Source organism: Eucyclogobius newberryi, unplaced genomic scaffold (assembly GCF_026437365.1).
Source record: "Eucyclogobius newberryi isolate DKJ021-1_F unplaced genomic scaffold, fEucNew1.0.hap1 SCAF_17, whole genome shotgun sequence".
Lineage (NCBI taxonomy): Eukaryota > Metazoa > Chordata > Actinopteri > Gobiiformes > Gobiidae > Eucyclogobius > Eucyclogobius newberryi.
In genome coordinates, this window is record NW_027315801.1 from 15,759,938 (window position 1) to 15,772,474 (window position 12,537).

At 39.6% G+C, this 12,537-nt stretch overlaps 1 protein-coding gene across 3 annotated transcripts in view; it reads right to left on the bottom strand.

The window, feature by feature from the left end:
* Positions 1 to 12,537, bottom strand: part of vps13d (vacuolar protein sorting 13 homolog D) — a 62,117-nt gene that overhangs the window by 47,625 nt on the left and 1,955 nt on the right. For all 3 annotated transcript variants that reach the window (XM_072449284.1, XM_072449283.1, XM_072449282.1), the window contains exons 2-17: positions 10,565 to 10,703; positions 10,415 to 10,492; positions 9,153 to 9,343; positions 8,999 to 9,079; positions 8,090 to 8,206; positions 7,921 to 8,025; positions 7,434 to 7,604; positions 7,264 to 7,364; positions 5,633 to 5,903; positions 4,531 to 4,717; positions 4,251 to 4,448; positions 3,265 to 3,395; positions 3,125 to 3,185; positions 1,121 to 1,303; positions 900 to 1,030; positions 47 to 179 (exon numbers count right to left, since the gene is read on the bottom strand). In XM_072449284.1, the coding sequence (XP_072305385.1) occupies positions 47 to 179; positions 900 to 1,030; positions 1,121 to 1,303; positions 3,125 to 3,185; positions 3,265 to 3,395; positions 4,251 to 4,448; positions 4,531 to 4,717; positions 5,633 to 5,903; positions 7,264 to 7,364; positions 7,434 to 7,604; positions 7,921 to 8,025; positions 8,090 to 8,206; positions 8,999 to 9,079; positions 9,153 to 9,343; positions 10,415 to 10,492; positions 10,565 to 10,661 (2,236 nt within the window). In that variant the 5' untranslated portion in view covers positions 10,662 to 10,703. The remainder of the gene's footprint in view (positions 1 to 46; positions 180 to 899; positions 1,031 to 1,120; positions 1,304 to 3,124; positions 3,186 to 3,264; positions 3,396 to 4,250; positions 4,449 to 4,530; positions 4,718 to 5,632; positions 5,904 to 7,263; positions 7,365 to 7,433; positions 7,605 to 7,920; positions 8,026 to 8,089; positions 8,207 to 8,998; positions 9,080 to 9,152; positions 9,344 to 10,414; positions 10,493 to 10,564; positions 10,704 to 12,537) is intronic.

Consider the following 12,537-nt stretch of genomic DNA (forward strand, 5'->3'; position numbering starts at 1 on the left):
AGATGAAGGTGGCTTGGAGATTTGGAGGTGTAAAACTTGTTGTTACCTAGAGAATTTGTGAGCAAAATCCTGCCCAAATCCACAACAACAAGCATGGGATCCTCAGACTGGAAATTATCAGGAAAGATGACCTGCGGAGCACTGATATCCAGCTTCATGGTCCAGCGCTTACTGTTCTCCTGGAAACACATACATTCATGTTTTTGTTAACTGCAGACTAGAGATGACTTTATCAACTGATTTTACAATGGATTTAGTAGTATTTTCTATTGCATCCATGTGGCAAATATGGAAAATTTCCTTTTAGGTTATTGTACCTATGTTTTGGCATCTCATGTTGTAGAACATAATGTATCTACAGAAACGCTATTAATTTATATCTGTGGAGGAAATACCTAATTAGGATTTGTGTTAGAACTCCATCTACTGGCAGGAGAGGAAATTACAAACCCAACTTCCCCAACATTCTTTAAAGTAAGCGCGCACTTGTAATGAGCATGATTTGAGGCGCAAATGCTCAGAACGAGTTTGATTATGATTAATGGACTTAAAAACAGAACAGAAGCTATCAGAGCTTTAACATGATGTAGCACAATGGGGATATTTGAAACGGAATATTTTCTGAGGTTCAGAGGGAGAAGACTTATAAAACAGGACTTATCAAACAAGCTTGAATGAAGCTAAATACAACTCCAGGGTTTTGATGAGGGAAAAAGGTATTATAAGTGTTTCTTATAATAATAATAATAATACAAATTGTATATTGGGGCACCCCGACTGCACACATTCACACATATACTACCTTTTCAATCCCAAATAATGCAAAAGCAGTAGATCTCGCATTATGACATTATAAAGCAATCTCATCATTAAAAGTTCTCAAGTTCACTTTATCTTACAATGAACTCCCCCACTAGGAGCTGGTCGATGGTCTGTCGGATTTCTGCTTTGGTCTGCATCTTCAGCTTGTTGTACTGTCTCCGGGCGGCCTCAGCCACTCGCAGCTCCAGCTCGGACTGATAACCGAAGCCTGTGTGAGGACAATACACACAGTAAATGTCACTCGCTCCTACTCTCTAAACTGTAATCAAACCCTCGAATAAAGAACTACAACACTGACCTGAAGTATGAACACGCCCCTTATAGAAGAATTCAGTGACTTTTTTGATGGCCTGAGGGTTGTAAATGATGTTGAGTGGGCTTGTGTGCACTTCCAGTTTCCTCTCAAACGTACTTGTCACAGGGTTACGCTCATAAATCATCTCAAAGACAGGAGACGAGGAAGAGCTCTGGGCACTGTCCCCTGCCAGACAACATTCAGTCAGAGACAATTGACAGGACATACACCTTTGTGATGTTTTTAGGACAACTAAACAGATTATAAGGGTGTGTTCCATTTGCATTTTACCAACCACTGCATGTTTTTTTATTCAAATGTTTTCTGTGTCTTATAATTCAAATGTCTTTAAACTCCATTTTAGGTAAGAATTTGAACTAAATGAATAATTCTCCAATCCAATTATTATTGTTCCTATAATTAAAAAGTAAAAAATACAAAACAAACTGTGGTTAAGTAAATTATCTGGGTCAAATGCAGAGGGCAAATTTCCCTATGGAGACAATAAAGAGTAGCGTAAATGTTTAAGAATATTTTGAAGCTTTTGGTACAAAGTTTAGATGGAGGGGCTCACGCTACAGTGCAGGTATTTAATACTAAAAACGAGCTTAAAAATAGAAGAAATGCTAACGACATAAATTAATTAAAAGGTTTTTGTCAGCGTGTTTATCGGTCCGCCATTTCTTGTTTAAAGTCTGTAAAACCAAGTAGTTTATCGACATTACTTATCCTCTGTGAAGGCTCACAGGGTCATTTCAATCTAAGACCCATCACAAAGTAAAACTAATCCCAATTGATGGTCACATTTTGCTATGGAAAATATTAAATTTTCAGCTCCATAATGATGACTAACTAAATTATAGGTTTTTGTCACTTAAAGCAGAACTAAGTAACATTTTGACCTTATTGAATGTCTTGAAGTCCCTGTGATGGTTAATATGTGTTCTCGGGGTGTCTGAAGTGTCCGCCATCGCCCTTTGCTTTCTCTGGGTAGAAAACCAGGAGACCGTAGACAACTCTCCTGAGAAACCCTGGCTCTGTTTTTATGTTTGGCAATTTGAAAGTGTTTTTGTATGTGTATGGGACTCAACTGTTTATTATGATAAAGAAATAAAGGAAAAAAGTGTATTTATACATTATATATATATTGTTATTTAGGCTGCTCCAAATAAATTGTCTGTTTGCTGTAACCCAACCCACCATTTTTCAAGTGGGTAGGTAGGAAGGTAAATTCTTTTTTTCTTTTTTTTACTTTAAAGCATAAAAAAAATCAGAATTTGTATATAGAATTTAATGATAATTTGCCTATGAAAATAAGTTAATATTATCATTTAATAAAAGAGATGCTACCGTAAATGTACAAAACAAAAAAAATGAATAAGTCCAGCCAATAAACTATTTTTGTACAGGACAAATATTCAAATTTTTGGCCATTTTCATGTCGTAGAATCGTCAACGTCCTCTTTTCGCTCACCTTGTGCAGTCTGATACTGACACACTGAACACACATTTTTAAAATTCTGCCAGTGACACGCAGTGACCGCCAGGGGTCTGGCTTCAACAGACAATGAGTTGAACATTCTCCGCTCGTGTTAAGTTTCATTTTCATTTATTTTTCGGCTTCGTAATATTTTTAGCGAGTTCCAGTGATACAAAATTATTCAACACAGCGCTTTTTTGAAAAAACGGTCGGTGAGTTGGCGAAATATAAGAAAAATAAAAGAATTTGGCATAATTTTGCTATTTTTTTTCAGTCGGCTATAATTATGACGGCTCGGTCGGGTTACGGCAAACAGACATATTATTTTGCTCTGCCTTATTATATATTATATATTTTCTGACCATGTCTGCAGGGGCAGTTACTTTGTTCTGCTTTCATTTTGAGGTAAGGTAAGCACTTGTATGAAATGATTTTAGGTTCAAAAGCCACAGTTTTACTGTTCAATAATAGTATTCCAAATTCATTCCTAACTCATTTGAACAGAAACAAAAAACTGGAGGTCTGACCTGTGTAGCCGCTCGTCTGTCCAGGTGCAGGGGACTGATTCATGGCCACAACCACTTTGTCCTGTAAAGGAGTCTGTGTTAGTCTGTAGTTGGAACATTCAGATGGAAAACAGAGGAACATAGAGCAGACTGAGCCTCACAGTTTTGGGAGAGACCAGTACAGGGAAGATGGTTCCCTGAGTGCTCAAGTCCCTCAGGAACAGTCCCCCGAGCTTCACTGAGAGCAGAGAGGACTCGGAGCGGGGCAGGGACTCCAGGACCACCTTCACCTCTGAGGACACAAGGGAACACCACCATTAAAAGCAGATTTGAAGTGAATTCAAAGAAAGTTAGCCATGTCCAGTGGTTAGGTGTCAACAAACAGACTTTAAATCAAAAAAGGTTGAACAAATAAAAGTTGTAAAAAAACGTCAATACTGTAGGTAATTAGGTGTTGCCATAAGAAAGATTGTTTCTTAGACACAATTGTAGTTTCCAAATGAGTACAATTTGTTTTTCCCTTGTACAGATATATTGTAAAAGCAGGTCTTTGGATCAAAAAGAGGCCACTGTGTGCTGTCTACTAATTACAGAGCATTTTATTCTCTACAACCAAGAAATGTGCTGTAAGCTTTAACATGCAGGCAAAACTCACTCAGACATAGGAAAGTTAGAAAAATTGCGTATACACTCATCGTAGTGAATAATTAGGATGCTTTGAGTACAAACAAAAGTGAGGAATACCTTTGGATTCCTGCAAACAGTTGGAAATGACCTAGTTCTGGGGTTTTTTAACATTTGTGAAGCAGTAAAAATCAGGCACAGCATCTTTAATATTGGATACATTATTTATGGGATACCACTTTCTAATAACTACACCTTAATTAGCCATAATAAAGCATGAAGACTTCATTCATAATGTATAAGTTTTCATTACAAACAATTCAGCCTTAGTAACGCCTTAATTATTGAGTTAGGGTATGGAGTGAAAGTGTTAATCAAGTAGTTATTAAGCCTGAATCCTTCTTTTGAATCAGTGACATCTTGTTAAAGGTGTGTTGTTGAGTAGAATGATATTAATGATACAGGTTAGAGCTGCTCGTCATCATACAGACTTCTCTTTGCTAAATAGATCCAGCAGATGTACCTGAGAGCTCCAGCTGTATGACGCCGCTCTCCTGCCTTGAGCTGAGATTAGGCGGCTCATCCCCTCGCTCCTCGTGGTACAGGGTCACAGAGCCCTTCTCCAGCTGGAACTCCAGCCGGGCGAACAGGTTGTCCCGTCGGGTGAACGTGTTGAGCGTGTGGGAGTCCTCCATGGGGTCAAACAGGTCCTCGGTCTCTGCTGCACAACACGTTCATTAACCACAAGTGTAAAAAGTACCCAATTAAAAGTGTACTTTAGGAGTAAAAAGTTTAGGACCTACCCAGGAGGTCCCAGGAGGATGGACTGGGCAGCAGATGCTCAGACGTTGGATCTTGGGACTGTCCATACCAGCCTCCCCACCCAGGAAACCAGGACTGCAGGTACTGGACCATCCCGGAGCTGCCGCTTTTGGGCAGGGGACAGGTGCTTTCAGAGGGCTGTGGATCCGTGCTGGGCTCTCGTACGTTCTGAAAGAGCAAACCGTCTCAGGTCAATCTGTTGTCTTCAGGGCTTTTATTAAAACAGGACCAGATTTTACACCTAAACATTACTGCAATGTCTAGAATTGTCTTTAGTATTTTCCAGACATGAATAGCCAGCGGATTGGCCAATTGGCTGATCGCATCCCTCAGTATTGACTTTGCTCATGAAAAAAAATGTCTATAGCCTAATTTTTTGCCTGTATCCTCTTGACAAATCCGACAAACGATTATGGAACACATTAGAGAGTGGGCTTTTCTATGCTCGGCAGTAAGATTCACATTCAAAAACAGTACAGTAAAAGCAAACCAGTTTTGCGGTAGCTAGCTATGACCATAATGTCATTAATGCAATACAAAAATATATTAAACATTTTAGAATCAGTTGAAATGCATTTATAAATGGTTTATAAAGGTCCCAAAATAATAAGTAGTGCTTAGGTGTGGGCAATATTGACGAATTAATATCCAATTTTTTTACGTTTAATTATCAAATAAATGTGAAATGTCTGTAAGATTAATCATATAAAGGGCAGAACTATCCCCTTTATAACATTATTTGATAAGTTTACTACATAACCGTTTTCCATTTTTAATTTTGATAAGCCTTTTTGTAGCATTTTTTACAATAAATAAAATTCTACTTACAGCACAGCTTCAAAACAACATTTACAGTATATCTACATTTTCATATTCAGCTCATCTCTAGTAGGGCTGCACAATATTGGAAATCATTGCAATATGCATGTATGTACAGAAAAATCAGTATTATTGTAATATTTGAAAATCATTTTTGACATAATAATTTCAGTTCAATAAAAACAAATATGTGTTCATGTCAAACTCTGTCAGAATAAAAACAAATACAAAATGACACAAAATAGATTAAGACAACGGTCGTACCTCTGCGATTTCTTGTTGTTTCCTAAACCAGTCATGGACCACTTCTCGTAGGCTCTGCAGCTCGTCTACAGTCTGCTCCTCTTCCACTCGCTCCAGCTCTGCCTCCTCCTGTGGGCTCAGAGCCACTCCCTTTAGCTTCCTAAAGTACAGGCTGGTGTAGGTCTGAGCGGCGCGCGCCCGCTGCAGAGCAAAGTCCCAGTTGCAGCGGTGCCTCTGCTCCCGGATCTCCTGCAGATTGGCCTGGATGGCAAAACTCCACCAAGCCCTACAACTGAACAACGTCAAAACACACTCAGATTTGTATTGTTCAGGGACAAAAGAAGGGCTGAATAACGGGAGAATACAGTATCTATTTTTCAGACAAATACCAAAACTGGATCTTGAGTTGAATTTTTTTCAACAATAGGATTCACAATAGGACTGCAACAACTGTGACAAGACAGATATCGTAATAGATTTTTGTGCTAAACTGACTCTAAAACATATGAAAAGGGCTTTTATAACAAAGACATGGCATTATTAATTCAAAATGTCAAATTTAATCAATAATACATTTAAATATTCTCTACCAAGAAGCCTTCAGTCATCCCATTTCAACCTTTATTTGGTTAAAAATGTATTTAAAAAAAAGTCTCAATGTACAAAATAATTAATAGTCGAAAAAAATATATCATTAGTTGCAGCTCAATTCACCATTTATATTTTAACTATGTCAACTTTGTCCAGATTAACCATTCAGAACATGTTTGTAGAAGTCTAAACTTCCAGTCTAGCGTGTTTTATACATTAAAGTGCCTCTGACAGGCCGGACGATTGTGGTTTATAATTTCACTTAGATAGATGAAATCACAATAGAAAATTACCCAGCAAACACTGGGCAGAAACTCATCTAATGTGACAATTTCTTTTTTGACAAAAGAAATTATGAGAGCACCTTTATTCCTTTGAATTAATGCTAAGAAACTCAAAATAGTTTCTTTTGTGTAAATGATGCATAAACTTCGCCTTGGAATGAGTGTCCCTTGTGTCACTTCTTATTATTTTATTAATGTTATTTTCTACAGATTTTTCAACTTTTCTCCACATACAGCCACTTGATTGGTGTAAAACTACCATTTATATATACAACAGGTATAAATAAAACAGGTATAAATACACCAAATAATCAAAAAGTTTTTTTTGTTCACTTGCAGCTGTTGGGATTTGTCCATTTTGACCCTTTAAATTAGAATTAACAATAGGGCGGCAAATTTTGTTCATCGACAATGGCAATAAACCTTATTCTGATTCTGATCTGAATTATGTTATTCTTTTTTGACATTTTGATTTAATAATGCCACAGAAATTGTTATAAAAGGTCTCAAATGTGTTTTAGAGTCAGAGAACAATTATTATAATAAAAAACAACCATAATTATATATATTTTATAGTAGGCAACCCACAAGTCAGTTCATGATTTTTTTTGTTTTTTGTTAAATCATAATAATATTGTTTACAGATGCAAATTATGTCCGTAAAAATCGTATCAAATTGAAACTTGTGACCAATCATTAAGAGAACATTTCTTGTGATTTCTTCCTTCTTTCCTTTTGCCCAGCCCGGGATTCAGATTGAAACTAGTGGTGTCGTACTTGTTGGTGACAGGGACTTTGGGTCTCCACCTCCTGTAGCGCAGCTCTCGCTCTCTCCGATCCAGCTCTTTGAGAAACAGCATCATCTGTTGGTACTGAACCTGCAACACAACAGAAGAAGACTGTCATGTGACTGCTGTGAGGAGTCCTAACTCTGCAGGTATCCAGACCTGTGAGAGGCGCAGTGACAGGGGCTCCAGCTGGATGAGGCCCTCGACCCGGGGCGTGTGTCGGGACCGCAGCGGCTCCTTCGATGTGTTTCTCCTCAGCAGGACAGTGGCCCACACTGGCTCAAACATGTACTGGTGCTCACGGCTTTGCATGCATTCAGCCATCGCCTCCTGGACACAGCACATACCACAATGTAATACTTCACATACATTTGTCAACAGCTCAACAATAGAGTTAAAGGCAAAGTAGAATTTCAGCTCACTAACATATTCGCACTAACTCACTTATTTTGTGTGTTCAAAAAAACAATTCAGGCCTTTTAAAAATAGCTTTAAAATAGTTGTTGTAATTGTTCTTTTAAAAGTTATATGAGATAGAAGTCCATTGTTAAGACTAAACACATTTAAAATATTACTCACAGTATAATTCTAGTCTTGTGACTAGGCAAGAGTAAAACATGAGAAGAGAAAAGCGCACAGGTCTGACCTGGATCTGGTTGACAGGCAGCTGTCCCAGCATTGTGCACTGAGAGTCCCAGTACACACTGAAGTCCTCAATCTCCAGCCGCTTCTGTCGCAGCTGCTTCTTCCCCTGCAAACAAACCAGGAGTGCTTGAGAATCAAAGTAGTATTCATGAAGGAGAACACAGACTTACCTTCTCTTTGGAAGGGTTCTGAGCGTAGACATTGTTGATGCAAACTCCAAACGAGAAGGGTTTATCAGGATCAGAAAAGTCATCCTCAAATCTCAGGTGGACGTCTTGGATTTTCAGCTGCAGAATATGCAAAGTAGAAAGGCTGAGAAACAATTCACACCTTTGAATCTATGTAACAACCAGTTAGTACTGGTGGGTCAGCAACTCTGCCTTATCCCCCACAAATTTCAATAAAAGCAGCCAGAGTAACCAATCAGGAGGCTGTATTCAAATCAAAGCAAGTATGACGGCGTTACAAAAAAGGATCACAACAATTGACAGAGGACACATTGTCCACATTCCAATGACGTGCTGGAGACGCCCTTCCTTTTACAACCGATCTCATTGCCGAATGGAAACGCTAGTATGAGTCAGAATTTCACACAAAAATCTTTATTTTTTTCCTCTAATGTTCATGTGTCTGAGCAAACACAAACTCCCTGAGCAGCAGATCCTCCACACAAACATAGTGCACCTTTGATCATACATTATGATCGCAGGCTACTTCGCTCCAAGATTCAAATGGGGCCAATGTTTATTCTAAGAACACTTGTCACAGTTGTCTTTAACGTGTTGTTCTGCTGCTGATGACTTGTGTCCAAACCCTGTGTCAGTGCCTCTGCTGCCTCTCTGTGAGCTGAACTGGACACAGGACTGTGTGGACATGAAACTGACCTCATGGAGCTGTGTGCTGTTGATGATCAGGTCATTGTGTAGGGAACACGGGGCAGCAGTGGGCGCCCCTCCCATCACAATGCACATGAACTGGGAGTCTTTCCCTCATTGTGGGGCGTGCTTAGCAAAGATTTTCTGTGCACAGAGACCATGGGAGCAGTGTGCAGCTTGGGGAGGACATAGGTCAGGGCTTACCTCGATGTTCTCCACGATCCTGGTGACCACAGACGCAGTGACTGAGTACCAGTAAGACTCTCCCCTCTGCTCGCACTCGCTCTGTCCAAACACAGGGAGTCACCATCAGCCACACTGCATCACAGGGATCACATGTTTCTTATCCTAGTCGTACCCTGAACTTGTCCTCCAGAGCCTGGAGTAGCCGTCTCTTGCGCTCCCTCTCCTCCTCTGCCTCTGCTTGGGCGTCATACTCCTGCAGGGGGCTGGGGCCGATGATCAGGTTGAGCTGGGACATGGAGATGACCCATGGTTCACTGTGTGGCTTGTAAAAAGGGATCTGCAGCGTAATCTTGCCAATAAAGCCTAATAAAAGAAGAGATAACAGCAGATTACCAACACAAAGCTGCTTTTGGTTTTAACAACAGAAATCACCGTTTTCAACTTCTAATCGTGATATTTGAGTGCATCTGAGTTTTTACAGTGCATACATCCTCATCACAGTCAATCATAGACAGTCTCAGACAGTATCTGCTACAGTATCATCAAACAACATCTTTACATCTTATTTGTCATCAGTAGAATGTACACTACCGCCCCCTGCCTGACAGAGGAACAAATACAAGCCTCGAAATAACGGGCCGGACACGGTCAATGACCGGCGCAAAAATCAGTTTGACCGACTCCAAAATCAACGCTCCGGACACGATGACCGACGCAAATTTTTCGCCGTAACATATATTTTGAATTGGCAAAAACAGCGCGGTGAACATGCCCAAAGCAATTCCTATGCACAAACTCGGGCGCGCTATACTACAGTCCACGATTATTGCTGTAGTTATACAGCGGAGGAAGGCAGCGGAGCGCATGTGCGCGGGCATTTCCATCGCTTAAGTTTCGTTTTGACAGATATGCCACTTGCAATGTATATACGTTAGTAGTTTATTTTGTAGGCTGTTATTTTATATATTCCACAAGATCTCCTTGTGTCAATTGCTGTAAACAGTATTTATTTTGTATCTAAGAAACATTATTATATTAAATTAAACAGTATTAAAGATCATGATCTCTGGTTTATAGGAATTCAGTATTTGTGCTCTTCATATCAAATAACAGATAAAAGTACTTTAAATTGTTTTACATGCTAAAAACCAGGTTTAACACAACAAATTTATCTTGTTCTTATGACGCCGCGATGCCGCGCGCGCTTGTGGGCCCCCCTGGCCCCTAACTTTGAAAATCTATTTCTCAGCCTGTAAATGATAAAGAGACATGTTAATAAAAGTTCATTTTTCATTAATTATGTTATTCTGTTTTCCTTTCCTTGTGACCGATTCAGAATTAGCCATGACAGGTACCAAATGATCGGTACCTGTCATGTTGACAGGGACGTAAAAATAATTATTTCAAGGCTTGCATGTTAATAATGAGGCTCACCTGCTTTGACTTCAAACGGTAGATCAAACTCTCTCAGAGCATCTTTCCTTAACGGTAGATTCTCCAACTCCACCGCCCCTGAAAACGCACATAGACCTGCTCAGGCTTTATACTTGTGCAGAGCGTGCATCTGTCACTCACAGTACTGACCTTTGAGCAGAGCGATGGAGAGCTGGTCTGTGTTTAAGTTACTGACATATTTGCCCAGGTATGTGTTCAGGACCCAAGCGACCAGGCCTTCAAGCATCTTCTCTGCTCAGGCTGGCACAGAACGGCACAGAGGATGTCCCTGAGAAATACATTTGAATACTCACATAAAAAGCCCCATTTCACACCTAGTTCTGTTGTTTTTTTTACACACACCAAGTTGTTTTTTTACACACACCAAGTTAATCAGATAAAACACCCCTTGTTGTTTTATCAAAGCCTTTCTTTAGAGTAGTTAGCTTAGATTAGTTAGGCTATTGCCATTTTTCATTTGTTAGACCAGGTTGCTCTTCAATTAGACTCTTCAATTGTTCTTCCTTTACATTTGTTCTGTCGGCACAAGTGGCACAAGCCTCCTCATACCAATTTTATGTACGGTCCAATAACTGAATGTTTTGGCTCTACAATAAAACTACCAAACATTTGTTCATGACTCCTTGTCTCATTATGATTGTTTTATGAGTTGTGTCTATCTTAGAAGGGACATACAGACACATACATGTATTTGGGGTATATTAAAGGGGCTGTACCCGAATTATTTTCCCATTGTTATAAAGTGAAATCTGTAAGTAATTTTTCCATAAAAAGACCATAAAATCTGAGGTTGGCAGTTTTTATTCAACACATAAATATGTCTTATAATAACATGCATTTTATTTTAAGTTTTGGACCAGAATAGACTGTTTTGCCATTTGCTGTCGCAACCACAAGCCTATAAATCTATCCATCCATGGTCCTGGCCCCTTGTAATGAGGGATCCACCCATACCATGTGTTGCTCTTCTGAAGTCATGCCTTCTGTGTGTGGTGGCAGAGCATCTGCCTCTGGATCAGTAGATCACATGTTCAAACCTCAGGGGAGACAGTTTATACACTGTGTACTAATACGTATTACTAAATATATTACTATCTAGAAAAATAATTGCTTTCTGCTCCAAACCACATCAACATTCTATATAGCAGAGCTTCTCAAACTTGTATTCTGGCTTGCCCCCCTTGGGAGATGAAAAGAGTATTCCACCCCCCACAGCCTCTGGGACAGTGCAGAATTGGCGCGTTTCAAGGAGAAGGCGCACTCACATTATTTCTCGTCACTGTGGATCACTTTTACCACTGCAGGTCCACGATGGCAGGTCAACTGATGGTTAAATTAGTTTACATTGTTTCCATTCCGTGTCATTCAACCAACATCAAGAGTTAGGCAAGAACAAACTGTTGAGCATGTGGCATGTGCTGATTCACTGTACAGCATATGAAAGAGCGAGATCTATATTGGTTTTATGGTTTCAAAATAATAGGCAGGGATTCAATCTGCGGAAACTTCTTATAATCCAGTCACAGGGATCGTGTAAGGCTATAGTTGCTTACTTGTATAAAACAGGATTAATTGGAAGATTATAGAGTTAGGTGCGTCGTTGTAGAGTTACACTACAATCGCTGATCTTCTCTCCACACTCAAGCCAGTAGATGCACGGCTGCCGGCCGCCATTAAAGGCAACGACGACAACAGAAGTGACTCCAGGAATCACAACTACAGTAGGTGGCAGTAATGTAACACTATGGATACCAGCCGCCATAAAAAAACAAAGAAGAAGAAGAATCAAAGAATAATTTAGTCAGTATAATTGCTGTCAGCTCATTATGTTCGCATAACTGTTTTCCATATATTTGTAAAATAAACATTTGGGTTTTTATAACTTTCACAATGTTTGTTCTATGTCAAACTGTAGCTTTCTTTACTTAGCGTCTTTTCTTTGACTCTCAAGTAGATTTTTGTTTCATTGTTATTTTCGGTCACACAGGAAGTTACCAAAATAAAAGTGAAACCTTATCAATTTAACTTTACAGGAAGGAGACGAGCACGAAGGGAACCAGGACAGAAGAGCACCGGACAGAAGAGGGACATAGGGACAGAGG